The 24,738-nt window shown below is 41.5% G+C and overlaps 2 protein-coding genes across 4 annotated transcripts in view; one reads left to right on the top strand and one right to left on the bottom strand.

Moving 5' to 3' along the window:
* Positions 1–15,205, bottom strand: part of AIP (AHR interacting HSP90 co-chaperone) — a 119,354-nt gene extending 104,149 nt beyond the window's left edge. Inside the window, exon 1 of the mRNA XM_085882861.1 lies at positions 15,073–15,205. The gene's annotated coding sequence lies outside the window, so the exon portion shown is untranslated. The remainder of the gene's footprint in view (positions 1–15,072) is intronic.
* The window catches only part of CWC27 (CWC27 spliceosome associated cyclophilin), a 61,787-nt gene that overhangs the window by 14,974 nt on the left and 22,075 nt on the right, over positions 1–24,738 (top strand). For all 3 annotated transcript variants that reach the window (XM_085882856.1, XM_085882857.1, XM_085882858.1), the window contains exons 5-14: positions 659–808; positions 1,146–1,244; positions 2,685–2,788; positions 6,972–7,041; positions 7,295–7,368; positions 10,953–10,998; positions 15,119–15,237; positions 15,324–15,394; positions 16,013–16,176; positions 23,050–23,174. In XM_085882856.1, the coding sequence (XP_085738982.1) occupies positions 659–808; positions 1,146–1,244; positions 2,685–2,788; positions 6,972–7,041; positions 7,295–7,368; positions 10,953–10,998; positions 15,119–15,237; positions 15,324–15,394; positions 16,013–16,176; positions 23,050–23,174 (1,022 nt within the window). The remainder of the gene's footprint in view (positions 1–658; positions 809–1,145; positions 1,245–2,684; positions 2,789–6,971; positions 7,042–7,294; positions 7,369–10,952; positions 10,999–15,118; positions 15,238–15,323; positions 15,395–16,012; positions 16,177–23,049; positions 23,175–24,738) is intronic.

The raw sequence follows: 24,738 nt of genomic DNA, 5'->3' as shown, positions 1-24,738 counted from the left end.
TTGTGACATTCACATCGCATCTTCCCCTTCCACCGATCGGAGGAGAGGTGTTTTAGCTGGACACAATGGCTATGGAGATAACTTTGCCAGCGATCCCATATGTGTTGAATGCAACTCCCTGGTGTCTTCCAAAACCACAACAGTATGTTTGACTCAATCAAAAGAGAGCACACTGGTCTGCAAACGAATCTCCATTTGTTTTATTTTTTGGGAGTTTTTCAATAAATAAACTAACTAGAAGTTTCCATTTCTCTTGAACAATGACGACTTTACTTTTGACGACAGGATAGGCTCCAGCAAAGAGGCGGGGATACCCATGGGTTCGGATCAGGCATCTTTCTTTGCAAATGTCTTCCTGTACATAAACTAGTCTGATTGGGTCCAAATTTATAAATTACATACAACGTCTAACCAAGCAGGAATAAACTAAAAGGTGTTTTCATGTTTTTTGTTTGTTTGTTTGTTTTTTTTGTTTTTTTTTGTCAAGCCGGGCCTTGTAAATACTGTTATAACCCTTTCTCATTCACATTTTGAATGCTTAACAACCACAATGACTCCTTGTAAGTTCGATTTTCTTTCATTTCTTGTTAAAAAAAAAACAACAAAAAAACCCCACAAGGAACAATATTCTGTCATATTAATTTATTTGTTTTTGTAGCTGGAGATCCACCAAAGGTTGCGGTTTTCGCACCGAGGGTTGTTGGCACTGGCAGCTGAGGCGAAAGATGGAGAAACTGACATGGGAGAATTCTTCTTCACCCTTTCTCGCGCTGACCACCTCAATCGCAAACACACAATATTTGGGAAGGTCATTATGGTCACTTCACCTTTGAATTTTCTTCACTTGTCTTTTGTTCTCAACTCTTGTACATGTGCCGTTTAAAGAGGAACAAGAATGACCGCACTGTGGTCACAACCCACGACAATAATTCCCCCCTGACCCCCCCCCCCCCCGGTAACGTAAAGGGATATTATGCTCCCGTAGGGAACTGGTATTTATAGGATCTAGAATTAGCCAAAAATACGTGTAAGTATCCTCTAATTTTTCAGAAAAGAGTTCTCAACCATAAATGTGCCTTAATACGGACGTACTTGTGTTTTTTTTTTTTCCAAACGAGATGTATGTTTGTTGGGTGTCGCTGCAGGTTTCTGGTACAACAGTGTTCAACATGCTGAGGTTAGCGGAGGTTGAACTGGGGCCGGGTGACGAAGTGATCAATCCTCATTCTATTCGCTCCACTGAGGTAGGAGATGGACGCACACCATATACGACATGCATTTTATTTTAAAATGAAAGATCTTTCAGAAAAGTTACACGTCAATGATCCGAGGACGTGTTTCTGGCTCGCTGGCCATCGTCAGCATGGAGTGGGTGACACATTCAGACCCCAACATAGCCATTGCTCCATGAATTGTGTTTATATAAAAAAAAATATTCCTAAACCGTTTCAATGTTGTGTGTTTACATTTCTCATCCTATCTGCTATGTGCTCTCCCATTCTTGCCTTACCTATCAATGGTTTGTATTGTATAGAAACAAATTAATTGATGAACTTTTCAACCATATTGACGCAAAGATGCGTGGTGCTGTACTGTGCTGTGCATGACTATGCTATGGAACAACAATGGTGACTTGATGTTGGTAAAGCCTGGTTGGTGTTTGCTTAATGGTTAAAGCCTTAATATCTGTGGGTCATGAGTTTGAGCCCCTGCCATTCCGTTAAATAACACCAGTTGGGTCTACTCAGCCTGTCATCCTTCCGAGGTCGGTAAAATGAGTACCGGCTTACTGGAAACGGGGCACTGCATTCGCGCACACTCGCGCTTCCAGCAATGTTGCAGCCAGCAGCCACAGGCTGCATATGAAATAATAATAATAATAATAATAATAACCATAATAAATAACTAGAAGGGCACTTGGTAGAGCGCATACCCCCACCACGTAATGCCTGATCCACGACAACATATCGGGCCCAATACATTTTTGAGATATCGTGCTATTTATCGGTTTTAGCCCTATCTCTCAATGGTGAAGAATTACTTTAAAAATGAAATAATTCTCATATCCAGATCTGGATTCAGATCTTCTCCAAAATCGAATCAATTTGTCCTTGTTCCACATCCAATCTGTCCTCCAAGTTACGTCCGAATCCGTCCAAAACGTTTTAAGATATCATGCTACATATCGGTTTAGCCCAATCTTTCAATGGTGAAGGATCACTTTACAAATTCTAGGATCCGGATCTTCACCAAAAACGAATCAGTTCGTCCTTGTCACACACCCAATCTGCCCACCAAATTTCATCCAGATCTGTCCACAACTTTTTGAGATATCCTGCACACAAAGACAGACAGACAAAAGGAAGCAAACAGACAGACAGAGAGCGGTGAAAACAACCTCCTTCACCCTGGCAGAGATAACAAGGATAATAATTATAATAATAATAATGTTTATCAACAATGGCTTCCAGAGATGAACCATTCTTCATGGTACTTGTAATGAGTTCCAGCTGCGTTTCTATCTTGCAAAGGTACTAGAAAAAATAATTTAGGTAAAAGGCAGGGGAACGTTTGAATGTGGAATAAAAAAATGACATTAGGATACAAGGAGGAGAAAAAGTAGAAAATGGAATGCAGTTACAAGAGTTAGAAAGGGTGACTTTTGTTTTTTACTTCTTTGGCAGGTGCTTTCAAACCCATTTGAAGAGTTGGTGCCTCGACCAAGGAGGTTTAAGGAGTCAGAGAATTCTGGATTACCAAGCAGAACATGCCAGGCTCTTCCTCACAGGTTTGCTCTCATAACAGAATTCATTAAGCCACCCCATAAAACTCGAGGTTTTCCATAAAACACTACCGAGCAGTTACACCAAGCTTTCTCAGGAAGGGGGATGCAAACAGATACTTTGTTGCATCACAGGCAGTTACATCATGGAGTGCATCATACTCTGAACGGGAGGATTTTTTTGTGGACGGAATTGTGACTTATGGAAGACCAAGCTAATGGAGGGCAAAACGACAACATACCACATAGGGGGCAACAGGCAAACTCAACAAACAAGGGAGACCAGACTCAGTGGTGTCATGGTTAGAACATCCGATCCCAGTCAGGATAACATAAGATGGTGCTGAATCACCAAATTGAAGCCTTGGAGTGAAGAGTGCAACTGTCCTGCCTTTCCAAGACAGTTCCACAAACAGGAGTTTATAGTAAGAGTGGGGGGGAACTAAGCCTGCATTTTGGGCGTTTAACGAGGCAGACTGGAGGTGACCAAAGGAGAAGGAATGGTCAAAGAGCTCAGACAGGATAAATGAGAGCAGCAGAGCACGATTTGAGAATATGGGCACTGATGTACTCTTGGCCCTTCACAGAATTCTACAGAGAATGACATTCTGCCTCCTCTCCAGCAGAAATGTGTAATGAGGTGAGGGAGGGGATGGATTGGGAGCTTCCACTGGAGACTGACTTAACAAAGGTGCCTTCACAACTTTGAAGAGGGAAACTGGTTGTTCAGCCTTAAGATTATCAAGATGTTTATTTACTTACAATTTTCATTTATAAGCATAGTCATGGAATTCATGATCATGGTCAACATAAAAAGGCTGAATTTACAAAAGGGGCTTAAGAGTTAGAAGCATGTAGAATCGCTCGTGGTGCAATGTTCATCTGTTCAAAGTTAGTCGCCAATCACCAAAGACTGATTATCTAATGCACGATCAAAACCTAATCACAAGCGTTTAAATAACAAATAAACTTTTATACGCTGGCGAGATCTTGTTAGTATTAAGGGGTAATTCTCTGTCGACGATTGTAATTAGAACTGTAACCAACTATAGTTTTAACTCCAGTATTAAAGAGTTATTCTCTACAGACTGTTGTAATTAGAACTGTAACCAAGTATAGTTTTAACTCCAGTATTAAAGAGTTATTCTCTACAGACTATTGTAATTAGAACCGTAACCAAGTATAGTTAACCTCCGCCATCAAAGATGGATGGAGGTTACTGTTTTCACCCTTTTCTGTTTGTTTGTTACTTACGAAATCTAAAGATTTCGTAAGTATATTGATGACTTCCATTTCTGTTTGTTTGTTTGTGTGTTTGTTACTTACGAAATCTAAAGATTTCGTAAGTATATTGATGACTTCCATTTCTGTTTGTTTGTTTGTGTGTTTGTTACTTACGAAATCTAAAGATTTCGTAAGTATATTGATGCCTTCCGTTTCTGTTTGTTTGTTTGTTTGTAGGCACGATAACTCAAGAACGTAAGAAGCTACCAATGTCAAATTACACCACGTGATTCAGGAGGGTGATGGCTAGTGCTGATTAGATTTTGGTCAAAATCGGTCAAAGGTCAAGGTCACAGTGAGGTCAAATATTCGATTTTTGATGGTTTGGTACAGATAACTCAAGAACGGAAGAAGCTACCAATGTCAAATTACACCACGTGATTCAGGAGGCTGATGGCTAGTGCTGATTAGATTTTGGTCAAAATCGGTCAAAGGTCAAGGTCACAGTGAGGTCAAACATCCAAAAAATGATAACTCGAGAATGGAAGAAGCTTCCAATGTCAAATTACACCATGTGATTCAGGAGGGTGGTGGCTCGCGCTGATAAGATTTTGGTCAAAATCGGTCAAAGCTCAAGGTCACAGTGAGGTCAAACATCCAAAACATTCGATTTTTGATGGTTTGGTACAGAATCATCGTAGAAACTTCTGCTTTGCGTCACTACCTTCTCAAGAGACAGCTTTTATTAGACAAGGTCAGAGGTCAAGTTGACGATTTCGTAAGTACCAGTCTATGACTGCTTGTTTGTTTGTTTGTGAACAGTATGACGGAAAAACTCCGACGGATTTTGACGAAACTTGGTGGGGGGCGGGGGGGGCGGTTAGGTCTGGTCCAAGGATCATGCCATTAGATTTCTTCTTTTTGTCATTCCCTACAGACTCGAGTTAAAACTATAGTTGGTTACAGTTCTAATTACAATAGTCTGTAGAGAATAACTCTCTTTAATACTAGAGTTGAAACTATAGTTGGTTACGGTTCTAATTACAATAGTCTGAAGAGAATGACTCCAATACCATCGTTAAAACTATAGTTGGTTACGGTTCTAATTACAATAGTCTGTAGAGAATAACTTTAATACTGGAGTTAAAACTATAGTTGGTTACGGTTCTAATTACAATAGTCTTAGAGAATGACTCGTCAATACCATAGTTAAAACTATGGTTGGTGATGGTTCTAATTACAATAATCTGTAGAGAATGACTCCTCAATACCATAGTTAAAACTATAGTTGGTTACTGTTCTAATTACACTAGTCTGGAGAGAATAACTCTTTAATACTGGAGTTAAAACTACAGTTGGTTACAGTTCTAATTACAATAGTCTGTAGAGAATAACTCCTTAATACTAGAGTTAAAACTATAGTTGGTTACAGTTCTAATTACAATAGTCTGTAGAGAATGACTCCTCAATACCAGAGTTAAAACTATAGTTGGTTACGGTTCTCATTCCAATAGTCTGTAGAGAATAACTCTTTAATACTGGAGTTAAAACTATAGTTGGTTACAGTTCTAATTACAATAGTCTATAGAGAATAACTCCTTAATACTGGAGTTAAAACTATAGTTAGTTTCAGTTCTAATTACAATAGTCTATAGAGAATAACTCCTTAATACTAGAATTAGAACTAAAGTTGGTTACAGTTCTAATTGCAACAGTCTATCGAGAATAACTCCTCAATACCATTGTTAAAACTATAGTTGGTTACGGTTCTCATTACAATAGTCTGTAGAGAATGACTCCTCAATACCATAGTTAAAATATAGTTGGTTACGGTTCTAATTACAATAGTCTGTAGAGAATAACTCCTTAATACTGGAGTTAAAACTATAGTTGGTTACAGTTCTAATTACAATAGTCTATAGAGAATAACTCCTTAATAAGAGAGTTAAAACTATAGTTGGTTTCAGTCCTAATTACAATAGTCTGTAGAGAATGACCCCTTAATACTAGAGTTAAAACTATAGTTGGTTACAGTTCTAATTACAATAGTCTATAGAGAATAACTCCTTAATACAAGAGTTAAAACTATAGTTGGTTTCAGTCCTAATTACAATAGCTGACAGAGAATGACCCCTTAATACTAGAGTTAAAACTATAGTTGGTTACAGTTCTTATTACAATGGTCTGTATATCAACCTACGATGAGGAGCATTTCACTGAATCCCCTCCAACAATTGTCCGTGGCGCTGCGATTCTGTGCAAGTGCATCATTTCAGTTGGATGTAGGAGATCTGTGTGGCGTTTCATAGGCTAATTGATTGTTTTGACGCGCACAAGTAATTGGCTGATTATCTCCCTTTGTAAATTGTTATTGCGACGGTTGATTAACTGTGCGCGTACAACGATCTTGTCAGCATTTAAGGGTTAGGCGTGTGTCGGCAAGACGCTTTCTAAATTATTTTCGTAAGTTCGACCTTTCGTCTTTACTTTACTCAAACGGCCCCATCTCTGGCCATCAGTTTGGATTCTGTCCCAGTCATTGACCTTTGAATATGCTGCTGTTCTCTCTCAGTCAATGAATGGAGGCCCTGAGTCTCAAGTATGACATTAGGGTTGTGTCTGGACATACTTTGGGCATTTGACACAATCTGGCACTCTACTTTGCTTGCCAAGCTTTCTGCTTGTGGAAAACAGTTCCACCTTCCTGATTGGCTGATTTCCTCCATTTATGTAGTCAGCTCACATCGATCAACAGAATTAATCACCTCTCCGATGCTCTGGAATTTTTTCTACCTCTTTGTCGAAGACATGGATTATTGCTCTCTCCTTGCAGCTGACATCCAGACTTTCGCAACTTGCCTCTCATTTCCCAATAATTTGAAATCATCCTTATTGCTTTTCACATTCTTTACGTCTTCTCTTTCTTCGTTGTGCTAAATAATCTTGGTGACCTTTATTTTTTCAGAAACCTCAGTTTACTTTCATTTGGTGATGAAGCGGCAGAGGAAGAAGGGCAGATGATACAAACAACTCAGGTGAATGAGTAACAGCATGGTATCATTGACCAACACGACTGTGAATAGAGAATGAGCACAAGTGTTGTGGGGGAGATGGAATTGATGTAAAATGGGACATTGGAGTACATGATAGATGAAGGATTGATGTGGGGCTTTAAATAGAAAATTATAGCCTGCAAATGTCTTGGGAGGTTAAGAGGAATAAATAATACATTTGCAAGTCAAGTATTTCCTGAAAAAATGAAAAAAAATAAAAAATTCTTCTTTTCAGGAACTTCGAGGGAAGAGCAAGAGCAGCCATGATTTACTTCTGAACGATTACCATCTTAGTTCCATTCCAGTCACGTAAGTTTGAAGTGGCTTGTGTAACTTTTGCCTGTGAATTTCTCTGATGCCAACCAGTCAAAGCTTAACTGAACATTGCGATTTGGACATCTGTTAAAAAAAAAAATTTAATAACCTGATCCTTTTGATTATATATGAGAAAATATATCATGAATGTTTATCCTGCAAAGGAAATATTCTGCACAGGCTTGCAGGAGATTAAAAGGGAGAGGGTACCGATGTGAGCAGGTTAGCCATCAATTGCATACTCACTTCAAAACAGCTTTGTTTTTAATGATCCCAAGGTCAGCAGGACGAAGACCGACATCATAATTTGTATGGAGAGAAGGATGATCAAAGACACGAAAAAGCACTGTATGAATGAGATGCGAGACTGAGCACGGTTTGTGAGCGATTGAGGAACAAAACAGAAAGGAATGGAAGAAGAGAGAGCAGTATGGGAGAAATGCATATGGAAACTAGAATGGCACTCAGAGCGCATGGTCTCACCTCAGGCGTTCATTCTGAACAAAAACTGAACATGCTACTATTATGGCCCATATACCCGAATCATCCATGCACCCTATTGTGTCACATAGTTTCTTGGCATAGTTATGACGTCATAAGTTTAATTCTTCAGTCGCATCGGGTCGTAGATCAGGCATATGAAGTTTCAGATTTTTCGGATAAAGATTCCAATTCAACCAATTATGGCTGGAATACCACGTCACCGATGCCATCATTGTTATCACACTATATGCCCCATGGGGAGTTGATGACATATGCCAAGTTTCAATTTTTTGTTGTTGAGAGGTTTCAGAGAAAATGATGACAAAATTTTCCCTTTAACCCAATATGGCTGCCATACCATGTGACCTATGATGTCAGAGTTAGAATTACAATATTCTGTATGGGGAGTTCCTCCTATGTTTAAAGTTTCACATTGAACGGACAAGCGGTTGCAGAGAAAAACATTTTTAAAGCAAAAAAATATATAGACGCGAACATGCACACATACGGGCAGACGCGGGCACTTGCAATACTCGCGTCCCCTTCAGGGCGACACCAATTAGAATGACACCTGGGAGAGCACACACCTCTGCCAGGCTGAATAGTTTATGTTTTGTTTCCAACTGATAGGCTGCATTGGTGAGCTTGGGATCCTTGGATCCTGCGTTCAAATCTAGTACAGCTGTTGAATTAATACCAGGTGGGGTTGACTCTGCCTGTCATCCTTCTGAGGTCGGCAAAATGAGTGCCAGCATGCTGGTATTTCTGTGTCGGAGTGGCGACCCGTCCAGGATTGTGCCCAAAAGCCAAGGAGACTGCTTAAGCAGCACCAACGCTCTGCACAGAGTATGGTCTCGATGGATGGATGGATGGATAAGCCGCATCCGGATCTGGATCTTCACCAAAATCGATTAATTTCACCATGTCACATGCCCAACTTGATTCCCAAGTTTCATCCAAATCCATTCATAACTCGTTTAGATATCGTGCTATATATCGTTTTTCCAACGATCTCCAGCCCAATCTCTCGATGGTGAAGAAAATCATTAAAAAAATTCTCGTATCCGGATCCAGATCTTCACCAAAATCGAATGCAATCATCTTTGTCGCACACCCAACCTCTCCATCAAGTTTCATCCAAATCCGTGAATAACTTTTTTGAGATACCCTGCTCACAGATGGACAGATAAACCTCCATTCACCTTCACTGGCAGAGGTAGAGTAAATGGAGATGAAGCATAATTATAAATTATCAGATAAAATTTACGATTTGAGTTGAGAAGCGTGAGGGGAGAAGGAATAAAGGGGAAAGAAGAAATATTTTTGGGACTGATCATCTTAAGTAATGATCTGAGAATGAGTCAAGAATTACGGTTTCTTTTTGTTGTTGGTTGTTTTTGAGGAGAAACATGATGACAGCGAGGGATGGGGTGTGAATGAGGATGAGAGGGATAAATGTGGTGGAACAATGAGGAAAGAAACAGACAGGGAAGGAGTTTGATGAGGTTGCAGACTGCTGAACACACTGCCAACGGGACGAACAGGATTCAAACAATACATCAGACGTGCACAGAAAGGGGTAACAGGGTTTTTTTTTTAATAAAGTATGAGCAGGTTACCCACCCTTCAGGTGGATGCAGAAGGGGAATTTTAAGTGGAGTACGTCCGATCTTTGCGGAAGCTAAATATGTGATCATCCCTCAAAGTTCGCTTGAGATTGGCGCATTGACTTACGAGTCGTTGGAAAAGGAACATATATACGAACACTGATTTTTCTGCTGTATTTATGTAGATGGCTGAGGTGCCCATCCAAACTGATTTGTATCAAATGAAATAACTCGGATTTAAGAGTAGCATACTTTGCACGGCAAGTCACTGGCCCGCTGGAGGGAAAGGCATGACCTGGCTAATGGGTGGTGCTCGTGACGCTTGGGGAGAAGGGGGAAGGCGTGGCTTGTAGAATAGGTGTCGCTTGTGACACAGACAGAAAATGAGCCTTATATACAAGACAAGGAGGGAGTTACAATGAGAGTAAAAATAGTAAGATGATTGGAGGAAGGAACAACAAACAGGTGTGAAGTTAAGGGGTTAAACTGTTGAGACAGAACGCACCAGATCAAAATAACCAACTGGGCATGCAAGATGATGACGTGCAGTGAGCTTCTTCTTCTTTATTTGTATGCAGCACAAGGCTGCGGGGTAGCATCATTAGCCGAGGGTGCGACTGTATCGCTGATGCAATGCCCTCTGCTGGTTTCGTCCATCCAAGGGATGGCACACATATTGATAAATCACCCTGCCTGTGAAACACCGGGATGACAATTTCTGGCTGGGTCAGGATTCAAACCCAGGTGAGATAACTTAGAACTTAGAGCAGAATGTGCCTACCTCTTGGCCATCCTGTCAGCCCATGGTAATCGGCAAAGGACGCGAACAAAAGCGGACAACAATCAATGCCAGCAGAGATGTATCAGGAGCGGTAGTTGGAGAAACGGAGGCGAATCACTCTCATTTAGAACGGAGGAGAAACAGTTCTGTTGACCATGTTTGCCAGCAATCTATAACTTCTTCCTCAGCACTGAAACTCGAAACAATCTTGAAGGAAAAAAAAAAAAAACATTCAAAAAGGTAACGAAAGGCACAGCAACAAACGATGGGTTTCACTAACTAAAGAGTCCATTGATTTTGTAACCAACAGAATAGAGCAGACTGGGTCTCAGGTGATGTGACCCATGGATTTCCTCAGGCCCTTCATTCCTCACTGGCATGTGGTTTGGTTTTATTCCCTTCACAACTGGCTTTAGGTCATGTGCCAGAGCAAGGAGTGAGAAGAGGGTATCAAACTATAAGCACGGCATCATCACGGTCGATTGCGTTGTCTGCGTAAGGGTCTCGTCAAAAGGTGAATGTGATGCTTGCGTTTGTTCATTTTTTTTTACCTGACAACTATCTTCATCCCACCCCACCCCACCACCCCAAGTTTTGTTCAGTATAAGTTAAAAAATAAATTTCCCTTGACCCTAAAACTGCCACTGCCCTGCCCTTGTTATCCCCGTCACTGTGGTCTTCATTATTATATTTGATTTCTCTCACAGAACCGACATGGTGACCAGCATTCACAAGGATAAGGTTGCGTGCAAGGTAAGATTTCAGAGCTTTCAATGAATATCGAATTAAATTTGCATTTTTCAGCGTTTTATTTCCGAGAAAATCAAAGGAAAAATAGAGTGAAATTGACAGTACAAGGTTTGATTTACATTTCAGCCGTATGAAACATTCGATCGCAATGCGCGGACTGCTTTTAGCTATGCCGATTTCTCCCGTCATCTTCACAATAAACCACTCATTAAAATGTAACGCACTCGTCTGGGGTTTCAGAAACCCGCATTATGGAGGGCTGCTATTCCAGCATTGGCTTAATGGTTAAAGTGGCTGACTTAAGGTGTTGGGATTAAAACAAACAAACAAACAAACGAAAAAATAAATAAAAAACATGAGCGTGTGTGCAAAAATCGAGGCTCATGGAAGACCAAGATAACAGAGGGAAAACGGACAGTGGGACCACCGTTGGACAAAACAAGCTAGTGAATGAGTGAACAAGTAAAGCAGAGAAGGGAGAGGCAAGATACAGAGAAAGAACGTGAGAGGCAACAAACACGGTGATCTGCCATTAAGAGAGTCGGGCGAGAAACTATCACGAGGAGGGATGAGGCATGACGTAAGATGGTGGTGCACTGCTCGCTTGAAGATGGTTTTTTTTGTCTCGAGAGTCAAAGGCTCGTGGAAGAGCTGGAACACAGAACAAATCAGAACGCAACGGAACAAAAGGAACAGCAGAAAGGGAAGGGGAAAAGCGAAGAACAGGGCAGAGGGACAAAATGGATGGAAACGGACAAACAAGGGATCTGGGTAGAATGGACGGGGTGGATAAGATGGAGACAGAAACAAACTCTCAAGAAGGAAAAAAAAATGGAAATTTGGGAGGGGTGGGGAGGGGGGAAGAGAGTGGGGGTTGGGGTGGATTAATGAGGGTAAAAGAGATTATGGCTTTAGATAGGGGATTATCTGAGATGGTGATGAACAGCTGTGAAGACCTGGAGGGAAGAATGAGATTGAAGAGAATATGGAACTTGGTTAAAACAGGTGGGGGGGGGGGGGGGGAGAGGAATAAATGAGTGGAGGTGAGCAGTAATTCTAGATGTTGGGAGTTTTCCGAGAAGGGGATTGCCGGTGGACCGTGTGCACCCTGCAGAAACTTGGGGGAGGGGGGACAAAGTACAGAGAGAGAGCAGAGGGTGCAAGACCAGAAAGGAGGCGGAAGAAGACAGACACCACCGACCATTCTGATCGCAAAGTGATAGGCCCATAGACTCTGCTTCATCGTGAACGATTCAAATGATCTTGAGGCCTTGGTTTCCACAGCATCAAGCTGAGCAAGATGCAAGGCAGAGGAGGAAGGCTAGAGGGGAGAGCGATACTCCATCAAGCTATGGATGAAGGCTTTGTCAGGGGATAAGAGTTCAGGTGTGCCAAGAAAGGACTTTGCCACTTTGAAATGTGGTTTGCCCAACAAATATCATGGCTGAGAGTGAGACCCAAGATAATGAGTGACAACTTCTTTGAGAGGGTTGATAAAAAAAAAATAGATTGGAGCATTTGTCACATGAGAGGGAGAGAGAGGGAGAGAGAGGGAGAGAGAGGGAGAGAGAGGGAGAGAGAGGGAGACAGAGAGAGACAGAGACAGAGACAGAGACAGAGACAGAGACAGAGACAGAGACAGAGACAGAGAGAGAGACAGAGAGAGAGACAGAGAGAGAGACAGAGACAGTGTGGGATTTCTCAGTATTCAGACATATTCCAAGTGTCAGACCAGCTTGTGATTTGGTCAAGGTCTGAAGAGTGGAAAGAAGCTGCTACCTGTCTATCTGAAGGATGAGAAGTGTCATGGCAGATGGTGGAATGATCAGCAAAAAGATAGAGGATTTTCCAAAGACTTAGAGAGATTATTGAAGATTAGTAATAGTACTCGACCCAGAACACCACGTTGGGCACTCGAGCCTTTACAGTGAGAGGAGATGGAGGAATTCCTTCGAGAGCCACATGTTGGCTACGAGAGTGGAGGCAGTCAGTAACCCAAGTTTGGAGTTGACCGTGATGTACCAAAGTTTGTTCATGGCATGAAAAAAAAATCAGGGTCAAAGGGGTTATACGTGGGGAGGGTGGGGGGTCCCCGCAAAATATGCATTTGCTTTCTTCTCCGAAACCACAATTTATTCTCTGAAACCACACAAAATTTTGATGAAACTTGACCACAACCTTCATCACCCGTGAAGTACCGAAGTTTGTTCACAGCATTACAAAAGAAAAATATATCAGGCGTTTCCCCCCAAAATAGGTATTTACTTTACAGAGAGGATGTGCAAGAGCAACGTAACAGGTTTGCAAGGAACGTGAGCTGATGCCGTCCAGTCGAGTTGCAGAGTTGAGGGTTGCCAGAAACTTCTGCACCTTCTCAATTGCAAAAGACAGTCCAGGAGCAGCTGGGTACGACAGGGGAGTGTAGATGCAAAGAGTGAAGGGTTGGGTGACATAAGATTTGGAAGGAAACAGAATTGAGGTATGCGCTCTTCTCACAAGGTGCCATTTGAAGAGAGGGAAGGGATGGAAGAGGAGCATACAGCAGAGACAGACTAAACAAGGTGCCACCATGATTTAGAGGAGGGAGACAAGTTTTAAAGTTCATTCTTTAGGTTGGACGGATGTTGTTTTCTGGCTCTCCTGACAGTGGACACACACTTGTTGCGTGTTTTGTGGAATGATCTGAGGTTGTCTTCTGTCTGATAGCTTAATATGTGTCTCGATTAGACAGCCCTGATCTTGTTTGATATTTGCCTAATAGGAGGAGAATGCAAGTTGTTTCAGATAAACTGCCTCACCACATGATTCAGTGTCATGGGCAGGAAGAAGGGTATGATAACTGAAGACAAGACGGGATGAATCTGTGCATAAGTGAGAACAGGATTCTGTGGAAGAATTTCCAGGCTGCATCAATATCAGGTTCGGTAGATATCGGACACTAGTTCTGAAGTGCAATGGATGCTTGCAGGCCTTTCCAGTTTGCTTGAGTGCACTGCCAGACTCACCGGTGATAAGGCTGTTCTCTGAGAATAGCTGGAGAGATGTTGACCTTCACAAGCACATGAGCTTTTGAACCAATTGGAGCAGTCAAAGAGCACAAGACATTGGTGGGGATGTTGGTCCAGAAGGGAGGATTTGCCATCGACAGAAATCTGGGTGTGAAAGTTCACAGAATGAGTCAAGTCCCATGGAGTCACAGAAGTCTTTTGCTGAAGTGCCATAACTGGTGAGAGAGGTACCAACACCCAGCCAATTGGCATTGTGACAATTGAAATCGCCACATTTGAGGAAGATAGAGTTTGGAGTTGGGATGAGTGGTTAAAAGTTGGTCTGTGATTAAAGTGATGAGTCATAAAGGATGTTGTCTCTGGATGAAGGAGTGTGATTGAACTATCTCAAGAAGGCAGTTCCACAAATGGAAAAAAGGAACTAAAGAGTGGAATTGACTGGTAAACCTGGATTCTTACCGAGAGGGTATAAAAGAAGAATGTGTGCATCCTTGAGGAACTGGGGAAGGGTCAGGGAGTTGAGGAGAGGCCAGGAGCTAGACTTGAGAAGAGGTGGTTAAGGAAGAAAACCCACACCGACCTGTCTGCAATGTGAGAGAAACAGCCCTTATGCTTTGCCCTCGGGTAATGCCAATAAATTTGAGAGCTTTCGATGTCACAGAATCAATATGAGAACGATGTGATGCTGGGACCCCATCCCACACTCCTTTGAGCTATGGATAAAAGTCTTTGTAGGTTGCCAGTAGTTATGATTTTTCAAGGAATAACTTGGAACGATGGAGGATGCCTATTCCGCAGCTGGCTAGGGAGGCCAGCTTTGCTATTTTGTCTGTTCAGGAGAGGTCATGGCTGATGGTAAGGCTTAAAGGTTTAAGAGATGAACCTCTTCTGGCGGCTGACCATGGACAAACAATCTGTTAGACAATCCCTCCGAAGCAACACGGTAAGACTGGGACTTGCAAGGTTCAAAAGATGCATTCCATTTGTCAAGAAATCAAAACAAGAAAAATAAGGAAGTAATCAAGAAAGTCGGCAGATGTCCTCACAGGGACATCACATAAGGACTTACCTCTTAAGCTCAACTGCCTTTTTCCTTTTCTCGTCTTTTTCTTCAGGCTGAAGAAAGCAAAACATTGGTGTCCTTGTCTCAGGATTCCATTACCGAGAAAGGACAGAAAGTGAGAGAAGAAAAGGAGGATGAGACGGAGGGGAGAAAACGCGATAGCAGTAAACTGTAAGTTGTTTGTGAAAAGGACAGGAGGAATTTTTTAAAAGCAGTTCTTCCTGTTTAACTGATAACTCTGTTTTTTTTTTTTTCAGGATTGCAATGTTGCATGACAAAAGTAAGAAGCCAAAGAGAGAGATTGATCTGATGAAAGAAACCGAAGATGGTGAGTTGTGTGTGTTGTTCCTTTTCCTATCGGGGATGGGGAGGGAGGGGTGGAATTGCTACTGCTGATGCTTCAAATTTGATTTGCAATGACTTTTAGCACATTTCTTAATTTTTGGCTGGAATGGTGTGGGATCGTTTAATAATAATGCAAATCCTCGATTTACATTGTGGATCCATTCCTGGAAAACACGACATTAGGTGAAACAGTAAAAATGGAACCTTATTTTACCATTGACTTATTGATAAAATAATTAGTGTACATTCCTGGGGGCATTTTTCAGTCATTTTGAATCTGAATAATATTTTGTACAAAATCAAACAGTAATTTCATTCGCCATTACGTGGAAGAAATTTCCTCCCCACAATACCCCACTTCAAGTACTCTACTTCTCGTAAGCCGTTGACACTTCCTGAATTTTGAATTTTTCAACCTTCTATCGGCCCGGCATTGACAGGTACATGTAGTACCGCTACTGTGACAAAGGTAATTGAGTCTGCAACTGATTGATCATCTGATTAAAAATAAATCAATAAATAAAATTTAAATCTTGTGAAAAATTAATATGTATTTGTACAATGAGTAATGATGGGCCTATGTTCTTTTTATCCTTTTCAGCTGAAACAAAGACGACTGTCGGAGACTGGGAGAAATTGGACGTGAAAACTAAAGATGCAAAAATAAATGCGAATCAAGGATCTACGGATAAATTTCAAGATGCGACAACACTGTTCAAGGAGAAAAAAAAACGACAAGGAAAGGAAAGCTCAAGAGAGGCACAGGTATGACATTCAAGATAAAGCCTTCCAGGAGGAGAACATGGGATGGCACCTGTGTATGACATTCAAGATTTTACAAGGAAATAAGGCACAAGAGGAGGCCATTCGGCCCATCATGCCTGCGCCACACCAATACCAGATTAAATCAATCCATTGATACCCCTTCCATTCGTGTGCAGCATTTTTGGCTGCTGCACTGGTACTCATTTCGCTGACCTCGGAAGGACGACAGGCTGAGTCAACCCCCTGGTGTTAATTCAGCAGCCAACGGGGCTTGAACTCAGGACTCTAGGATCCCAAACCACCACCCTAAACCACTAAGCCAACACCAGATTTTAAGATAAAGCCTTCCAGGAGGAGAGGAGATGACCTGAAAATTTAATCTTTCGTTTTTTTCAATATTTAAAATTTTACTGCTTGGTCTGTTTTCTTGGTGACCGTACTTTATCTCCACTGTCTTTAGTTTGAAGTTTTCCAAAATACACCTGGCAGCTTAACGAGACAAAGTGCAGGAATTTCTATCTTACAAATGACTTCATTTTCATTTTGTGGAGTTTTAAACCAGCCCTGACCGATGTTGTACCACCATTAATCCATGCCCCTCACCCTGGGATCTGCAACATGGCCATTGTACAATTATGAATCTGGAAACATTGTGCTTTGGGGTTGCATTTTCTTTTCCAGAATGACCATTCTGTCTCGATTGATTAGAGCACCCCTCCATTTTACCTTCCCCATTACATTGGTCATTACATACTTTCTGTAGTGCATTCCTTTGTGTCATCATTTCTGCATTCATTGAACTTTATAACTCTCTCATACATACCATCCATAATCTTGCAGACATGCCTACTTCAACACAAACTGTCCGTGTTGTACTCAAAACTTTGCTTTTGTGCAATCGTACATTAATCCGTGAAAGTTTTATGTTGAGAAACAGGAAATTTCACACAAAATTTTTGGATAATTTCCAAAACAATTTAAATATGCATTATAGTATATGTGTTAGATCATGTGAATCACGGTGTCTGTCCGTGCGTTCGCTTGTCTCCTGTTTACGGCGGCCGCTTCCCGTGCTCTGTTTGAAAAGCTGCCGATTGGTTATTTTGCATTTTCATTTCATTTTTCTTTATCATCTTTTAGGGACAATTACTGTCCCTCCTACTAATGTTTAAAATCAACATGAACATCTGGATTAAAGTAAATGTAATACAGATCTTCATGGAGTAAAGGCCCAGTCACACCTTGACGTTTTAGCCAACGTATGCAGATTTTTGAATTTTTTTTCTAAAATGCTGGCACACTTTGAATACGTTATGGGTAAGTTTTGATAACATTGAGAGCACGCTGAAAAACACTGCCATACGTCGTTGTACGCTGGCTTTAAACGTTGTACTTTTTGGTTGTCCTCAAATTTTTTCATGCTTGAAATTTCACGACGTATGCCGGCGTATGACTCACACGTTCCGCTACGCTGGCCACAAGTTGTATGCACGGTCTGTGATCGTTGACAGACGTCAACACATGCTACTTGTAAGTTAATCATAAGTTGAGACACGCCGAGGTAATGTTTAGCGTACCCGAAACTTATTTCTCACCTATGATTAACGTGTTGTTGGCACGTTACGCGATCGTTGCCACACATCAACAGACGTTACTTTTAAGTTACTCATAGGCTGAAAGACGTCGGAATAATGGATCGTCCTTGCGTCAGCGTCCACGGCCACGGCCAGGACACTTATTTGCAGCATTCTTCAAACTTTTCTTCGGCATGACGAGGATGTTCACACTTCGATGTCTCGCTTGGCTATGATTCCAATTGTCCATCGGCAGCGTCTATTTAAAATAGTCGAGTTTGAGCGTTTTAACACGTTCAGAAGAAACGCTTCAAATTTCCAAACCCCAGCGTCAAAAACACAAAGGCGAGTGACAGCAATTTAAATCGTTGATTGTAAACAATGGAAATAGCTGAGTGGTACCGTTTAAAAGTCGTTGAGTGTAAAAAAAATCAAATTGTTGAGTGCAAGCGTCTACTTTCAATAGTGGAGATGCAGCCATTTAAATCGTTGAGTGGCAGCCTATGAATACCAACCCTACGTCACCGGCAAAGATAAACTGCCGCACGATATGGATAAGTTAGGCTATCGTTGGGCATAGTTTGTGAATGCCGGCTTCACGATAATTATTCGTTGGTATACCGTATCTATAAGTAATCAAAGCGCTCTATGCACATTATTAGTTCATTGTGCATTTGTCCAACCCGTTATGAATAGACCTAAATCGTAAAAACAAGCCATAGCTCATTGTTGAAAAAGCCCCATAAAAAATTAGCCGCGAAGAACTTCGAACAATGGTGAAAAGATGTCTCCTACCCGTGGACACGCGGACGCAAGGACGATCCATCATAACCCACACCCTCCCCCTCACACTCACCTACTACTGCCAACATGAACAAACTACTACTAATACTCATACTAATACTGATACTGATACTGATACTGATACTGTTACTGCTGACTTGGACATCGACTCAAAAAGGACTCGAAAACACTGTTGGGTTCCCCTTTTATGAGCAGCATTTTTATATACCAATTCCCAAAACCGCTGGGAACACGTCTTTATATGGCAGTTGTAAGCTAGAAACACGTTCATTTATTTTTTTTTGTCGACCGGAAGACGTCATTGGAATACGTCTACATACGTCGATGTGTGTTGGGACTACGTACAGAATTGGTTCAAAGCACGTCAAACATAAGTTAGAAATAAGTTTTGCGTAAAAAAGACATTACCGCGACGTGTTTCGACTTATGAGTAGGTTATAAGTAGCCTTTGTGGACGTGTGTAAGCGTCCACATATCGTGTGTAAAACTTATCCCCATCGCATGCGGAACGTGTGTCATACGCCGAGTACGTCGTAAAATTTTGAACATGTTTAAAATTTCTTGACGTACTCTACTTACTACGACGTATGATAGCGTACTTTAGCGTTCTACTCACGTATACCAAACTTACTCATACCGTATTTGACGTGCCCCAACGTTTTAGAAACATTTTTCTTAGGTCGGCATACGCTGGCAAGATCGCCAAGGTGTGACCGCGATGTTGTCACTTCCATTTCTACGGAAGTTATGATTCGAATCGTTGTGCGTCAGCCTTTTAATAGGCTACGTCACGACATCGTCGGCGATGCGTGCAACGTGCTATGCCTAAGTTAGACTATCGTTGGGCATCGGTTGTGTAGGCCGACAACAGGTTCAGCATTCGTTGGTATAAGTTATCTATAACACAACGAAACGTTCTGTGTCCATTACTAATATGTTATACATAAGACCAAGTCGCTATGAATTTGTCCGAATCTTTAAAAAAAAAACATCAAAAGTTCAACGTAAGCCAGCGTTTTACATACATTTTAATACGTTGCCATCGCTGGCTAAAACGTCAAGGTGTGACCGGGCCTTAACACACAATTAAAAATAGCTATATTTTGCTCTCTTTTTAGACAAATCCAACCTTTACCGCCTGATGTTGCACCACTATTTCAGGCTGGGTGGTGTACATTGCCTTCAGAATGTCGTCACACCCTCCACTTTTGTCACATTTTGTTGTGTTAGAAATTGAATTTAAAATGGGTAACATTAAAATTTTTGTCACCAATCTACATAAAATACCCAATGACAGTGAAAACATGTTTTTTAGAAATTATTGTAAATTAATTAAAAATGAAAAACTGAAATGTCTTGCGTCAATACGTTGTAGAAGCGCCTTTGGCAGCGATTACAGCTTCGAGTCTTCGTGGGTATGTCTGTATCAGCTTTGCACATCTGGATTTGGGGATTTTCTCCCATTCTTCCTTTCAGATTTGCTCAAGCTGTGTCAAGATGGATGGGGTGCATTGGTGAACAGCAATCTTCAAGTCTTTCCACAGATTCTCAATGGGATTCAAGTCTGGACTTTGGCTGGGCCACTCAAGGACTTTCACATTCTTGTTCTGAAGCCATTCCAGGGTTGATTTGGCTGAATGCTTGGGGGTCATTGTCCTGTTGGAACATAAATCTTTGCTGCAGTCCAAGGTCTTTTGCACTCTGAAGCAGGTTCGAATCAAGGATTGTATTTAGCTTCATTCATTGTTCCCTCTATCCTTACAAGTCTCCCAGTCCCTGCCACTGAAAAGCACCCCCATAGCATGATGCTGATACCACCATATTTCATGGAAGGGATGGTGTTAGTTGGGTGATGAGCTGTGCTCGGTTTCCACCAGACGTAGTGCTTTGTATTCAGGTTAAAGAGTTTAATTTTCATCTCATCGGACACAGAATCTTTTGCTTCATGCCCTCATTCTTTCACGTACCTTTTTGCAAACTCCAGGCATGCTGTCATGTGCCATTTTCTCAGGAGTGGCTTCCGTCTGGCCACTCTCCCACAAAGCCTTGATTTGTGAAGTGCTTCAGAGATTTTTGTCCTTACGGCAGGTTCTCCCATCTCAGCCAATGAACTCTGTAGTTTTGTCAGAGTGGTCATTGGGTTCTTGGTCACCTTCCTGACCAAGGCGCTTCTCGTCCCATTTCTCAGTTTGGTCAGACGGCCAGTTCTAGGAAGAGTCGGGGAAGTTCAATATTCTTTCCATTTCCTAATGATGGGGCTCACTGTGCTCTTGGGAACTCTCAACACTAGAAATTGTTTTACACCCTTCCTCCGATCGATGCCTCCTCACAATTATATCTCCGAGTTCTACCAACATATCCTTGGACTTCATGGTAGAGTTTCTGCTCTGACATCCACTGTTAACTGAGACTTTATATAGAAAGGTGTGTTTCTTTGTAAATCATGTCCAATCAATTTAATTAATCACAAGTGGACTCTAATCAGGTTGTCGAGACATCACACGAATGATCAAAGGAAATTGGATGCACCTGAGCTCAATTTGGAGTTTTATAGAAAAGGGATTGAATACTTATTGACTCAAGACATTTCAGCCTTTCATTCTTAATTCATTTGTAAAAATTTCTCAAAACATGTTTTCACTTTGTCATTATGGGGTATTTTGTGTCGATCGGTTACAATAAAAAAACAAAACATTAATCCATTTTAAATTCAGGCTATAACACAACAAAATGTGTAAAAAGTCGAGGGGTGTGAATACTTTCTGAAGGCAGGGTAAATATCTCAGAGCTTTGACTCTGAGTGAAACCGTGAGTGCAACACAATTAACCATTTCAAAGTCCATGAAATAATTTAAATCGACAGATTATCTTAATCTTTTCCTGTCATTGGGGGCAGGTACTTATGCTGGTAATATATTGGACGAATGAGTGGTTCATTTTCGTAAAGGTGCCAAAAAGCAAATGGACGACTTCCCGCTGTTCAGCAAAAAAAAATTACCATTAAAAGGAAATGGATGCCTGCAAACAATGAAATGAAACAAAGAAATAGCTTTATATTATCGTAGCAGTTGATGATGAAAATATATATATATTTTAATTGAATGCTTTGACAGGTTGGGGGGGGGGAGGTTTTTTTTAATTGATGACAAAGCATGGCAATATATTGGAGAATCGTAAACTCCAATAATTTTTTTCAACATGACCTGCCTTTAGGAAATCCGTACTGTGACTGCCTTTAATTAATTTAAATTTATTTGTCTATCGCTGTTTCCATAACTTACATTATTTATTTAACTATTATCTTGAACTTCCTTGACGTTTTCTTAAAATTTAACGACAGTCCCATCAATCTTCTATCATTCCTTTTCTTTCCAGACCTCCTCTTTTCATTTTCTCAATTCTTATTTCTACAATTACAACCCCTCCACATTTTTTCATTTCAAAAAGGTGCCCCTGTACCAGGAATGGTTTTGCTACCAAAATTGGTATTTTAATGAAAAGAAGCATAATCTCAGGCCTGCAACTTCAGCATCAACATTGGCAGCTCAGTCTTCAGGAGGGAGATTGCATAGAGGAGGGGTTAAAGGACAAGGCCCAAGAAATGTGTCATTATTAGATGTCAAATAAAACAAGTTAGTGAAATCAGTTATTAACGAGCAAAGCAGTAGTTGCAATTCCATTATCTTTAACTGATGCAAATGGTGTGGCAGATGGTAGAACCATTAGTGGAAAAGCACAATATGTTTTTCAAAGAGAGAGAGATTGGTGATGTCATTGAGAGAAAAATGCAGCACAGGCTTAGAAATTTCACATCGTGAAACACCTGCAGAAACGAGAATTTTCAAATTAATTCCCGTTTAGTTTTCATGTTATTCAAACTATTTTTCCACTGGAAATCTCCCAAAGTCCACAGTATAATCAAGGGTCATTTCTGAGCAAGGTCACCGGTGTTTGTGTACAAGTTAGCGAAACAAGGTGGAATGTTCACCTCAATATATTGATTGGACAAAGCCCTTGTCCTGCAAACCTTGGCAATTGTAGTTCATCAATGGCCACTTTACTGCCATAAAGCTATTGATTCACCTTAACCCATTGATTTTATTTGACAACTTTATGAACTAGTGATACCAATACATGTTAACCAATTTTGTCAAGTTTAGTTCATTTTTACACTTCTGTTCAGGAAATAACTTAAATTAGCATGTTCTAGTCATGATTGGAAGGAGCATTCATTGGTTTGAGATAACAATGCAGAGATAAAGGTAAAGAACAGCATGATTCAAATACATTACCTCATGAAAGATAGATTGATGGCCAAATCAATATAAAATCTTAGGTATTGCTAATGCAAAAGATGACTGGAGATTGGACATTCAAAGGATGTTTATGTAAAGGGCTTGCATGTGCCAGTGCATCTCGTTGCAAGTTTTCCACCAAAACAATCCCATGTCCTACTCTACCCTATGCCCTCTCCTCTTTTTTTCCACTTCTGTAGACTCTGATTCTTCTGGAACAGTTTAGAGGCCGACTTTCTGAAGCGAGACAACCCAAATCACCAGTGACCACAGATGTCAAGCACCAGACTTCCAATCAACTTGATGGTGATGATGATGCAGGATGGTATGTTGTTAATCACTTAGAATCTGGGAACAAGTGTTGAGCAATGGTTTTCATATATAAGACATTAAAAAAAAAAAAAAATATATATATATATATATATATACACACAGTCATGCGCCACTTAGGCCAAGGTCACATTTGCTCTACGGCGAGGATACGGCGGCCGTACGCCCTCTGAATCGACAAACGTGCGGCGGCCGCAGAGAAACTGAGGTGGCCTCAGGGAGGCCCTACGCCGTTTGGCTATATTTTACAGGCCGTAGGGGCGCCGTGGAATTATAGCGCGGAGTTATAACTTTTTTTCATTTCTACGTTCGCCGTAGCAATTCGACAAGCCAAGCTATGACGTAGATGTGTTCCACGTCGACCTACGTAGGGCGTATGGTGGGCTTGCGTTATCCGTGCGGCTGCCGTAAGCTCTTCTCAATGAAAAATGAATTTTCCCAACCCCCAAAAAATTACGGCGGCCGCACTATTTCCACGGTCGCCGTACGGTGGCCTTGCGGTCTGTGTGACTACCTGCGGGCAACGCAGGGTCGACGCACGGTTCCCCTACGCCCGCCGTGCACCTACGTACGGCCTCCGTGGCAGTCTGCGACGACCGTGCGTTCACCATGCGCTACCGCTAGAGATCGGAGTATAGGTGTTTGCCTATACCGTGGTGCCCCCAGAATCCCAATTTAATTCGTTCCAGGAGGCTGTTCGGATTGCAAAAAGTTCGGATTCAAAAAATATTTTCCCAATAAGAAATAATGGAGTGAATTAATCCGTTCGTGGACCCAAAGAAAACCCACTTTCAAGACACTTTAAACTGAAATTCCCCATGTTTAAGGTAAAATAAGATGAGTAAATGACCTTCGGTGGCGGTGTATTGTATGTAAACTGGTACAATCACCACATCCAAAGGTCCACACAGGCTCGAGCTCCATCCTGGGTTCCGATCAAAGATTGTCCGATCGCTCGCGCACTCTGCGAGAGCGCTGCCCCCAGGGCAGCTCATCAAACATGATGCCCGCAGAACCACAATCACTTTCATCAAACACATCGGGCTGACGTAATCATGGATATTCCAAATTACAACTGGTTTTGCTGTGAAATTCAATCCTTACCCGACAGTCCGTCACACCACGTGATCGGATTGCTTTTTTTGTTATTAATTAAAACACAAGATGATAAAAAAAAACATCACAAATGAAGGTGAAAACACGAGGTAAGGCCTCAGTCACATTTGGCTCGGCGGCCGGAGGGTCTACAAAATGTATGGGCACGAGCAATTATAAAGCGGCCGCAGTATCTCCACGGTCACACAATGGAGCAGTCACATATGTTTTTATTTTTCGGGTAGACGCATGGGGTATTTATAAATTGTGGAGACCGAAAACGTGGGGGTGCCGTACGGTCTTTGATTTGATGTCGCACGGTGACCTTAGGGCGTTCATGCGGCGGCTATATAATTTTCAAGGCAGACGCAAGGTGCCCGCAAGGCGACCGCAGGGGGGTCCTAAGCCGAACGTGTGGCCAGACGGATGGTAACAAATGGGTTAATTTTTTTTTTTTTCTTTTT

Source organism: Eptatretus burgeri, chromosome 5 (genome assembly GCF_056783735.1).
Source record: "Eptatretus burgeri isolate ZD-2024b chromosome 5, Ebu_testis_v1, whole genome shotgun sequence".
In the NCBI taxonomy this organism is placed as follows: Eukaryota; Metazoa; Chordata; class Myxini; order Myxiniformes; family Myxinidae; genus Eptatretus; species Eptatretus burgeri.
Note: the sequence above shows the minus strand (reverse complement) of the source record. Positions and strands in the feature narration are given on the sequence as shown.